The sequence below is a fragment of the Mandrillus leucophaeus genome, unplaced genomic scaffold, assembly GCF_000951045.1.
Source record: "Mandrillus leucophaeus isolate KB7577 unplaced genomic scaffold, Mleu.le_1.0 Scaffold107, whole genome shotgun sequence".
In the NCBI taxonomy this organism is placed as follows: Eukaryota; Metazoa; Chordata; class Mammalia; order Primates; family Cercopithecidae; genus Mandrillus; species Mandrillus leucophaeus.
Genome location: NW_012098876.1, coordinates 781,028 through 793,538, shown reverse-complemented (window position 1 = coordinate 793,538; position 12,511 = coordinate 781,028). Strand labels below are relative to the sequence as shown.

The 12,511-nt window shown below is 44.4% G+C and overlaps 1 protein-coding gene across 1 annotated transcript in view; it reads left to right on the top strand.

The window, feature by feature from the left end:
* Positions 1–12,511, top strand: part of GPD1L (glycerol-3-phosphate dehydrogenase 1-like) — a 69,420-nt gene that overhangs the window by 16,841 nt on the left and 40,068 nt on the right. The window contains exon 2 of the mRNA XM_011985403.1: positions 3,941–4,118. Coding sequence (XP_011840793.1) covers positions 3,941–4,118 — 178 coding nt within the window. The remainder of the gene's footprint in view (positions 1–3,940; positions 4,119–12,511) is intronic.

Sequence of the window (12,511 nt, the reverse complement as noted above, 5' to 3'; positions counted from 1 at the left end):
AGGCTAGAGTGCAGTGGTGTGATCTCAGCTTACTGCAACCTCCGCCTCCCGGGTTCAAGTGATTCTCCTGCCTCAGCCTCTTGAGTAGCTGGGACTGCAGGCACACGCCACCACGCCTAGCTAATTTTTTTGTATTTTTTAGCAGAGACGGGGTTTCACTGTGTTGGCCGGGATGGTCTCAATCTTCTGACCTTGTGATCCACCTGCCTCGGCCTCCCAAAGTGCTGGGATTACAGGTGTCAGCCACCACACCCGGCCCATTTCTTTAGAACAGGGTGTGTCACTTATAAGTAGACTCTGGTCCCTTCAAAACCCTCCGGCTCCTCCAAAACATTTTTCTTGCTCTATTTGATCCACAAGAAAAACGAAGCTGCTCTTTCATATTGGTCAGAAGAGGTAACACTTGGGACAAATGCATCTAGTACCATTCCAGAGGCACAAAGGAGTTTGGCGTACAGGTTATACTTTTTGATTTTTCATAAACCATACAGATAAAAGTGGACAACAGAGAAAATACTGAGTTCAACATGGAGATTGGGCTGGGCGCAGTGGCTCACGCCTGTAATCCTAGCACTTTGGGAGACTGAGGTGGGAGGATTGTTTGAGCTCAGGAGTTGAAGACTAGCCTGGGTAACATAGATCCCGTCTCTACACAATTTTTTTAAAAAATTAGCTGGGCGTGGCAGCACACATGTAGTCCGTTACTCAGGAGGCCAGGGAGCGACGATTCCCTTGAGCCTGGGAGGTCAAGGCTGCAGTGAGCCGTGATTGCACCACTGCACTCCAGCCTGGGGGACAGAGCAAGACACTGTCTCAAACAAACAAACATAGAGAGTATACCAAAGGGGGTTAAAACAAAATGAAATACAGTGTTTTAAGTCCTGGTCCTCCTCCTACATGCCCTGCCTCCCCGCCACCCTTGCCAAAAAAATTATTGTATAAATTATATAGAGAGAACAAAACTAGGCCTTAAGGTACTAGGATCGTTTTGTTCCTCTCCATCCGTGAATTTAATTCCACAGTCCTTCATGCAACACAGCACTACCCCAACCCCCAATCCCTCCCACTACATTGCCAATCCCTGGGTGGCAAATCCAACAGCTTGGCCAAAAATTACTTGGAGAGGCCTCTAGTTGTGTCAAAGATTCTGTCTTTGTACATCTATCAGCTTTTGCTGCAACACAGCCCACTCTCCCCTAACTCAGCTGCTTAAAATAACAAGCATTTAAGATTGCGTTTGAGTTAGGGATCAGCTGGTCGGGCTCACTCATGTGTCTGCAGTTAGCTGAGTATTGGGTGGAAAGCACTGCTGTGTCTGCTTTTCCCAGCCCTGATTTGCGAAACCTTTTTTTGCTTCTCAGCAGGGGTTTGGTCTTCCTGAGCACCATCCTTGTATCTTCTCCCTGCACCCTGGGTCGGGCTGTCCATTATGGTTCTCTCAATAGAAGGTTGAGCCTGGGAGACTTGTCATGGATCAACATGTATTGCAGTTGGGTCCTTTGTATTGAAGTCCACTGCAGTTTACCCTTCTAACCACATCTGCTTCCACTTTCCTCCACCTCTTATCACACACAGCCTCATGAACGCCTTTTAGCTATTCATCTCTCTGAGCTGGTGGTGAGCTTTTGAGAGCAAAGAACACGTTGCCTTTCCCCTGCTGTATTACCACCATCCGGCCCAATGCATTACACACAGTAGGTGCTCAGTAAATATCTGATGACTGAGATAAATGAGTGAATGAATGAAATTATTGATGAAACCAGGAATGAGGTAGAGTGAGGTCTTGATGGCCCCCCAAGAGTAAAATAACTGGAATTCCCCTTATTAATTTTTACCCTGTCACTTTAAGCCCCCATTGAATCCCAAAGGACATACAGACATGGTCTGAAGGGCCTAGTTCTTAACAGTACCAACGTTTGTTTAAATTTTCCTAACTCTACCCAGGTGTGGTGGCACGTGCCTGTAGTCCCAGCTACTCAGGAGGCTGAGGTGGAAGGATCACCTGAGCCCAGGAGGTCAAGGCTGCAGTGAGTTGTGATCGTGCCACTGCACTCCAGCCTGGGTGACAGAGTGAGATCCTGTCTCAATCAATCAATCAATCAATCCAACTCATTGCAGTAAATACTACAGGTTTGCCTCTGGTTGCAAATGTTTGGCTTCCCCAGGAGGCAGCTGTAAAGGGGAAAGCAAGTGTATTCCAGTGAGATCATGGGGAGGGATTCCTGGTTCTGATTTACTTTTCCACTTGGTTTACTAGACTTAGATTCCTGGTGTCTCATAGCCCCTCATCGGTTGACGCTCAGTCCCCCAGAACCACGCTTGTTCTCTCTGACCTTGTGAAAGTTGCTTGATGCCAGGGAACACTGTGAACCACAGCCTTTACCTCCCTGTGAGTACGTGAGCAGCTGTTTCCAAGATTAGAATAAAGGTGGTAGTGATGGTGGGAGGTTCCTGGCCTGCTTTCTACAAAGTGTCAGTAGGAGAATTGGATTAATGGGTATTTATCTAATAACCTCTTCTGCTGGCATAGAATAAGAATTTCACAGGTACAGCTGCATAGCCTTGATATCTACAGCTATTCTTTTGTGAGGGAGGAGGGCATCAGAATTCTGATCATTGTGCAGAGCAGTGGCTCTCAGCCTTGGCTGCACATCAAGTCATCAGGGAGCTTTAAAAAGTACAGATGCCTGATCCCACCGCAGAAGTGCCAGTTCCATTGGCCTGGGGTGTGGTCTGGGACTCAGGATTTTTAAATCTCCCAGGTAACTCTGTGCAGCCAAAGTGGAGAACTGCTTGTTTAGTTTATCCGTTCTATGTCCGGAAAGGGACAATAATTATAATCTGTTAGAATTATTTGAAGTTTTGTGGTTGTTAAAGCGTATAGGTTTATATGCTGGGATGAATTATAGTTGGGTTAGAAAAACAGATTCTTCAGGGGATGAAAATAAATGTCTCCAACATGTTCTGCAGCCGCTTGGCTGCCCCCACCTTTTGTTATCATCCCCTACTCCATCTCATCGAATTGTCTTGAGAATAATTGTGAGAAAAAGTAGCAACTGCCCTAACACATGAATTTGCAAGATGCTCTTTACTGCATTCTCTCATTTACTCCTCACACCAGGAAAGTCAGCTAAGAAACAAACCGTTTCTCAGTGGAAAGTCCAGAGGGGAGAGCTGACAGGCTCAGCTAGGATTGAGTGCCCACTGTGGCCCCAGCAGCGGCTTCTGTGGGATGGACACAGGTGCCTGGTCCCACCTCCTCTGCTGCAGCAGCCACGTGCAGACACGCACTGCTGTCGGGAGGACTGATGTTAACAAATCAGGGTCATTCTTGTCCCCTGTAGGAAAGCCTATGGGAGACTGAGCCATCACTAGAACATGTTTGCTAAATAGAGATGCAGAGAAAAGGGAGCTTAGGGGCCGGAGGCCGGCTTGGTTGCGGAGAGGAGGGAGTGCAAAGTACTCAGCGACTGGGCCCTGTGCTCTCCCTTTGCTCCTCTTCGGGAGTCCACTCGGGTTCTTGTCTTTCCTCTGTGCTTCTGCCTTGCACCTGCTGCAGTTCATCAAGACACAGTTTATTTTACCATAGGTACATCTCAATATCCTTTGAAGACCTTCTAGGGTCATTTTCATGCTTTGGGGTGGATTTCTCTTCTGCCTGTGATGTTGTCTTCCAAGATAGGTTGATTCTTACTAGTTTCAAGGGGTGGTGCATTTTGACCTTAAACCAAATTCTGGTGCTTTCCCGGTCACAGGCGGTGGTATTCCATGTGAAAACAACTCAGTTTCAAATGGCTCGGGGCTGATACACATCACATCTCGAGTAAGCTCGGTGTTTGGATCAGAATCAAAACACAAGTCTTCTGAATTTTAATCAAATGCTTTTTCTCTCCTGCCCAAGTGAGTTTATTTTTGTTCTTTTCCACGGTTTCTTTTGTAGGGGTTCAGCTGTTGCAAAAATAATTGGTAATAATGTCAAGAAACTTCAGAAGTTTGCCTCCACAGTGAAGATGTGGGTCTTTGAAGAAACAGTTAATGGCAGAAAACTGACAGACATCATAAATAATGACCATGAAAATGTAAAATATCTTCCTGGACACAAGCTGCCAGAAAATGTGGTAAGACTTTGGGGTGAAACGTACATTGGTTCATTCTGCAAGTTATGCTTGGCGGAGCAGCATTGGGACTTGGAACTGGGAAAGCTGCTTTTCTTTTCCCCAGTTCCTTTCCACCAATTGGTTGGTTGATTTTGGTTTTTCTGACTCTGAAAATGGGTTTCCTATTAGTTTGCTAAGGATGCCTTAACAAAGTGCCAGACTGGTACCTTAAACAACAGAAATGTATCTTTTATAATTCTGGAGGTTTTGAGTGTGAGATCAGGGTGTTGATAGGGTTGATTTCTTCTGAGGTCTCTCTCCTTGGCTTGTAGATAGCATCTTCTGTATTTTCACGTGGTCTTCCCTCTGATCCTGTCTCTATCATAATCTCCTCTTATAAAGATAGCAGTCATATTGGATAAAGACCTACCCCAATGACTTAAGTTAATTACCTCTTTAAAGACACTGTTTCCAGATACAGTCACATTCTGAGTACAGCCCATAACAGGCTTCCTCCTTGGCATTCAAAGTGCCAGCCACGTCTGGAACTAGCGAACTTGCCTTAGGCTGTTTATGCTCCCCAAGTAGCTCCTGGTATACCCTAAGTGCATGAGATCAGCTTGCTAGGACAGCTAATGCACTGGTCTGTAATTAAAGTCAGGGTCAAGGCCTAAATTACGGAAGGAGATAGAAGAAAATGGGAAAATGTAAGACTGACAGTTTAAATTCAAGCTTATTAAGTCTGGGAGAGAAAAATACAGGTTATTGCCTGACCTCCTTCTATTGACTTGCGGAGGAAGAAAGAAATGAGCTTGGGGAGTGAAAAGGGTGTACCCTGCTGCTTGTCTGAATGGAATTGATGAACTTCTTCTGTTGTCAGATTCACCCCTTTGTGGTTTTCTATCATAATCTCTTTGAAAACCAGACAGTTGTGGCTGTCTGATTCCTATGGTTAACCCAAGAAGCTCGTCTCCTGTGTTAGTGAAATACCCTTTACTGCATATATTCACTCACCAAACCTTATGAGCATGCACTGTGCATGCAAAGCACCATGTTGGGTGCTGGGGACAGAAGGAGGAATAAGACAGTGTTGCTTTCCTCAAGGAACTGAGCAGGGGAGACCAATCTCTAAATCAGTAAATGTGGGGAAGTTTTAGTTACAGTATTTGTTAGTGTCAAGTACCGTGCTAAGCAATACACATAGTCTAATTTAATCCTCTCAATAACGCTCTTAGGTTGATACTACTGGTTTTCCTACTAGGATGATGATTTTGATTATATAGTGGAGGAAACCAGGACTCAGAGAGGCTAATGAACTTGTCCAGGGTCACACAGCTAAGGGCTACGGTTCAGATTGATTCCTGGTGGACTCATCCCTGAGCATGCTCCTGAGCATGCTGAATCTGTTGCCTTCCAGACAGTGATGACTTTCTGCTCTGGACTCGGGTGAGCCAGCATTTCCCTACAGTGATTCTTGGTGCAGTTGGTAGGGGAGGAAGAACCTTTAGGGTTGTGAGCTTAGAAGTTAAGTTGTCCAAGTATCTGCTGGAGAGAATGAAAGAGGCGGCTGTTCCCACTCCAATGGAAGGCCTCTGGGGTCATCTCTAATCCATTCTTGGGTCAGATCATTCTTTTGAGCTTCACTTTTCTCATTTTTATCAGAATTGGTTGCCCCCTCCCTTCGGTAAACTACATGTTTCATTGTTGTATTCCTCCCACGCTGCCTGGCGCCAGTCCCTTGTGCACCTGTCTGTCTACCTCCACATGCCTTCAGTGTGTGACCTTGCTTTCTGGTTCTTCATTCACCCACAGTCCCTAGCACAGTGCTTTTCCTCCAGTGGATATTCAAGGAGTGTTGGGGGAAGTGAATCTGCTGAGTGGTTCTGTGAAGCTAGAGCCTCTGCTGTGAACAGGGAGAGTGGGGGGGAAGGAACTGACACAGAGGAGTTGAGAGAGCCTGCCCCCCATATGACTGACTCCACCAGCCACCCCTGGTCACTGGGTATGGACAGAGGCAGGAGAATTCGCTCCCAGAACCCTGCTGATGTCTAATGGATCTCTCGAACCTATTCTTCCTGTTTAAGTGAAAGTTTTGACCAACATGTCCCCAGTCCCTCACCCTCCAGCCTCAGGTAGCCACCTAAAAGACCAGTTTTTAGTCATTGTTTTTCTTTCCAGTTCAAACAGGAGAGGTTTGTTGCATTTCCGTCAACACAAGCTCACTGTTTATGCTGTCATTTGATGTGCTGACTTCAGACTGAGACTTTTCTGTGTGAGACCCCCAAACTGCTGCCCACCTGCCCCTTCCCCAGGTCCACACTCATCATGTGGCCCCTCCCACATGGGAGCCTTCTGTTACAGTGACTTCACCATGCCATTGCCTGCTCACTAAAAACTGAGCCCTTCTGGGTTTGCGATTTCCCTTTAGATCTGAATGAAAATAATGCTCATTATTTTCTGAAGGCCGGGTGCAGTGACTCACTCCTGTAATCCCAGCACTTTGGGAGACTGAGGGGGGCGGATCACTTGAGGTCAGAAGTTCAAGACCAACCTGGCCAACATGACAAAACCTCATTTCTACTAAAAATACAAAAATTAACTGGGTGTGGTGATGCACACCTATAATCCCAGCTATACTCAGGAGACTGAAGCATGAGAATTGCCTGAACCCAGGAGGCGGAGATGGCAGTGAGCCAAGATTGCGCCGCTGCACTCCAGCGTAGGCATCAGAGCAAGACTACATCTTTAAAAAAAAAAAAAAACAGGAATGCTCCGTCTAAAAAAAAAAAAAAGAAAATAATGCTCATTATTTTCTGTAATTGCAAAATGGTTGATCCTGTTTTCTAGCTCTATTTCCAGAGCCTGTGTTTGGAGCTCATCAAGGTAGAGGACTCTTTTGCATCCCTGTTGCAGCTTCAGCCAGTGACACCAGGATTTAGATTCCAGCACCCCCATGAAATATAGTTGCCATTGCCGCTCATCTTCTGCCTGCTTTTTAAAAAACTGCTTCACTTAGATATAATCCACAGACCATAAAATTCAGTGACTTTTTTTGTATATTTACATAGCTATGCAGCCATCACTACACCCAATTTTAACACATGTTCGTCATCTTGAAAAGAAATCTTGTACCCTTTCCTAGTTACCCCGTTATCCCCAATTGTCCCACAGCCCTAGGCGACCACTAATCTACTTTCTATCTGTATAGATTTACCTATTCTCAATGTTTCATATAAATTGCATCTTACAATATGCGGTCTTCTGTGACTGGCTTCTTTCACTTCGTATAATGTTGTCAAGCTCCATCCATGTTGTAGCGTGTATCAGTGCTTCGTTCCTTTTTATGGCTGAATACGATCCTGTTGTATGGATGTCCCACATTTTGTTTACCCATTCATCAGTTGATGGTCATTTGAGCTGTTTCCTCTCTTTGGGTATTGTGAATAATAACTTTATGTACAATGTGAACCTTTATATACAATGTTTTGTATGAACATATGTTTTCAGTTCTTTTTGTGTATACCTAGGAGTAGAGTTAACTTTTGAGGAACTGCCAGACTGTTTTACAAAGTGGCTATACCATTTTACATTCCTATCAACAGTGTATGAATGTTCCAATTTCTTCACATTCTCACCAGCACTTGCTGTTATCTGACTTTTTAATCCTAGCGGGTGTCTCATTCACGGTTTTGATTTTCATTTGCCTGATGGCTAACCATGTTGAACATCTTGTGCTTATTGTTACTTGTATATCTTTGGAGAAAAGTGTATTCAAATCCTTTGTCCATTTTAAAAATGGATTGTCTTTTTATTATTTAGTTATTCAAATTCTTTATATATTCTAGATACAGGTCCCCTTTCTTCACAAGTATTTGCTCCTGTTCTGTGGGTTTTCTTTTTACTTGCTTGATGGTATCCTTTGAAGCACAAAAGTTTTTAATTATGAAGTCCAATGTTTACCTTTTTACTTTGCTGTGGACTCTTTGAGTATAGTTTCTTGCATAGGTCTGTATTCACTACTGTCTCCTCAGCACCTGAAATAGTGCCTAGCATTATTTGTGGTCTGAATAAATGCCAAGGATAGTGGAAGTGGTGAGGAAGAACAAACTAGGATGAAGAGTTTTGTTTCAGTGCTTTAGGTGGTATCACATGTAAAATAAGGTTAGGGCAAGACTTTAAAAAAATTAATCATTTACATTTGGGAACTAGGGTTGGGGTAATACCTATTAATTTTTGCTGAAAGCTTCTGAAAATTAAAATGTGAGTTCAGTGGGAAGCCTCAGTGTTAACTCCTTTCCTCCTTGGGTTTAACTCTTTGATTTCATTAGAGGAGTAGTTTTCCATGGTGATCATCAAATTTTAGTGTTCATCAGATCGCTGGGAGAGCTTCCCAGGGATACGTGGGCCCACTCCTATAGTTTCTGATTCAGTAGGTTTCAGGTGGGGTCCCTGAATGTGCGTTTCTCACAAGTTCCCAGGTAATGGGGATGCTGTTGGTTCAGGAGCCATGCTTTGGGAACCATGGGAGTACATAATAAATTGATATTATTGGTGTTGTACTGGGGAATCCAGGCGGTGGATAGCTGTTTTTACAGAAGTAGCCTTACTTACCAACAGTGGCATGTGTACATAAGAATCATCAGATAAGGTCCTCTGTCTGAGGGTCGAATTTCTGCATGTAGAGCCAAGTATGTGAATTTCACCTAAGATCTTGGCTGCAAGTGAGATGAGGAGAACAGAAGGGAATTACAGTATTTTTGAGCCTCTACCATGTCCCAGGTAGGACAGTTGCTGTGTTTTTTGCTCCTGGTATTGTCTTGAATCTGAGTACACACATCCCCCAGAGAGTGTAGGTGAGTTGCCATGGCGTCCGGTTAGCTGACTGGCAGTAGAGGCTGGCCGTGATGCTCTGCGCACCCACGGCAGCTGGACCATTGTTAAACCACACCATTCTCATTAGGAACCAGAATTGTTTCAGCATGTAGATTCATACAGACTTGAGGTAGAAATAACTGTGGTGGCCCTAAGAGATTAGATAAAAATGAGAGCAGCCTTGGTATCTTTTATTTGGCTTATCATTGTTTTATCTGTCTTTACTATGATGTTGGTACAAACAGGTTTGTGGTAAGATCCATGGATTTTAGGGGGGAAAGTCTTCATTTGAATGACAGGAATATTCTTATAATACTATATTTAAAAGATATAAGAGTATTACTTTAATTCTGTAAATACAATTTTAGATCTTTCCATAGGCTCAAAAAAGCCTTGGAAGGAATGTACCAAAATATCGATAGTGATTATTTCTGGTGCAGAGAGAAGCAGTTCTTATTTTCCTACTTAGATGTTTTTTCTTCACACTTGATCCAGTGAGCCTATTTATAGTCATGAATGAATGGAGAAAGTGTTTTAATCCTAATTGCTTTTAAAGACCATAAAATAGCATCTTTGGAGGGTGAGGAGGTCAGTCTGTGATGATAGAAGTGAGGTCTTTTTCTCACCCACTCTGATGACCGCAGATAAGATGTTGCTAACAGGTAAAAGCTCATTGAACACACACTATGGACAGTGATGGTGGATCCAGGAGGTACAAAAGAACCTTCAGGCTTATCCACACAGACTTCGCCAGCTTTGTTTCCAATGATTTTTATTTATTGTTAGGCTTTTATTAACTTGAAGCAAGAGCACTGGGCTCCTGAAAGTCTGGGCATTAAGCAATCCAGCCCTGATGCCTTCGTTCTGGGTTGTTTGTCCTACTTGCCGTTGAAAGGCAAGACCTGTTGTTCTGAGTTGTGCTTCCTGGCATGTTTCAGGATCTGGAATGACGGACACTCTCAGAAAGATTTTTGGCAGGAGGCTCACAAAATCAGTCACCATTTCCAAAGCAGCTCCTGATTATTTTCAGAGCAGAAAATCGGGTAGGCGCTTAGCAAAAGGTTTTATTCTGAAAGATGAGATTCACATGATCTCATTAGCTGATGAGAACTTGTTCTGATACTGCGTAAGAGGAATAATGTTCTGTGAATGGACCATGCACACCATGAAAATACAGCTCGCATTGTGCATGTTGCTTCTGTGAGTTAAACCCCAAGTATTCCACCAAGGAGAATAAGCCCCAACCACATTGTCCTAAAGACCATCACGTTCCCTACCACCTGCAGGTTCCTCTTTGATTTATTAAGAAGGAAATGTAAGAGACAGAAGAAATCCTGACAGCTGGCAGCTTCCTTGAGAATGGTTTGTTTGTTTGTTTGTTTGTGACAGGACCTCACTCTGTCCCTGAGACTGGAGTACAGTGGTGCAATCACAACTTTTTGCAGCCTCGACCTCCTGGGCTCAAGTGATCCTCCCACCTCAGCTTCCCAAGGAGCTGGGACCACAGGCACCCGCCACCACACCTGGTTATTTTTTTTTATTTTTATTTTTTGTAAAGACGAGGTCACACTGTGTTGCTTAGGCTGGTCTCGAGCTCCTGGGCTCAAGCAGTCCTCCCGCCTCAGCCTCCCGAAAGTGTTGGGATTATGGCATGAGCCACTGAGCCTGGATGGGGATGTATTTTAGCAAGAGACATGGGAATAGGCCGATTCCTTAAAAGTTAAAGATTTGCAGGACACAGGTAGATTTTTCTGATGAATACGCTTTCATTTGTTAAGGTCTTTGTAGTTTCAAAACACTGTCACTCATATTACTTAATTGGAAAGTGCTCTGTGAGGTAGCCAGGTCGGAAAGGTAATTTTTATCTTCATTTTACATATGGGGTGACTGAGGTTGATAAAGCTGAGTCACTCGCCAGAGATCACACAACTGGTCAATTGCAGATGTGCGACCCAGACCTTCAAACTTACATTTTTTCGCTTTGGTTCTGGTGTTTTTTCCACTTCACCATGTTGAAAATGCCCCAAAGTGGGAAAGGGAGGAGAGTGTATGTGTTAGAGGTGGATGGGGAAGAGGAGAAACAGTAGGTCCAGAGGAATAGGTTTTAATTAAATGTCAGGTGGCCAGGCTTCATATGAACCAGGGAGTAGGGTACATAAATGTCCATCTGAGCAAGGCCAGTATGAAGGGGAAGAGGCAATCGGAGTTCTTGTGAAGGCTGTGGGAGGATGAGTGGGACACAGGCAAACACATGAGAGCAAAACGATGAGCTTTGCCAATCAAGGACACACAGGCCAATTATGGGTTGGCATCAAGAGGGTTGTTTTTTTGTTTTGTTTTGTTTTTTTGAGACAGAGTCTTGCTCTGTCGCCCAGGCTGGAGTGCAGTGGCACAATCTCAGCTCGCTGCAACCTCCCCATCCCAGGTTCAAGTGATTCTTATGCCTCAGCCTCCTAAGTAGCTGGGATTACAGATGTGTACCACCACACCTGGCTAATTTATATTTTTAGTAGAGATGGGGTTTTACCATGTTGGCCAAGCTGGTCTCAAACTCTTGGCCTCAAGCGATCCACCCACCTCAGCCTCCCAAAGTGCTGGAATTATTATAGGCGTGAACATGGCACCCGGCCTGCATCGGGAGATTAATGGAATAGAATCAGAAAATGCTTTGTTGGAGGGGGTGGAGTCTCCAGGTGTGAGAGGAATAATGTAGCAGGTGGATTTTTGGTAATAAATCTTCCCCACTTGTGGACTACCCAGCCTAGATTACCAATCTGGAGAAGCCTTTCCAAAGAGGAAAATAGGCAAATAGGCCTTCCCTGCCTTTGGGTCTGCCACTAACGAGGGAGACGTACTGAGCTTTGGGTTTGATCTGCTGTCTGGGGAGTGACTCTAGGTTGTCATTCAAACCAGCTTAAAGCTAAATGTTTGGGCTCTTGTAACTAAAGATCCAGGTAGCGTTGACTTCAGGCGTAGCCTGAACCAGCAGCTTACATATTAACAGGGCCCTGTTTTTCCCTCTGTTCCTCTGCTTTGCCATCCACAAAGTTGGCTTCATCCACATGGGAGCCCCGTGGCGTAGGTTCTCCCCTCACATTTGTAAACATGGATGCGGTAGTTCTAGACTTCACAGCAGCATCCCACCCTGTTCAAGGAAAGACCCATGGCTACTCCTGAAGAACAAGCAAGTGTCTGTTTCCCAGAAGACATCTGCTGGTTTCTTGTTAGTGCTGATTGTTTAATGTGCCCATTAGCTTGAACAAGTTAAGAACCACCCCTGGAGTGGGGTAGGGGCCAATTTCACCCAAATGGCATGATTAAAATGGGGAAGCGGTAGCTTTGGAAAGGAAGTTTAAGGAAACTTCTGCTAGAAAGAAGGGGAATGGAGGCTAGGCAATAAATTATAGAAGTCCTCCACACCTCCTGAAGGGATAAGGGAACGAAACTTCAGGATACATTTTCTTTGGGGAATCCTGTGTTTGAGGGAGTAACTCTTAGCACAGGCGTTAGTCAAGGTAATAGGCTAAGATACTGCAAAAGAC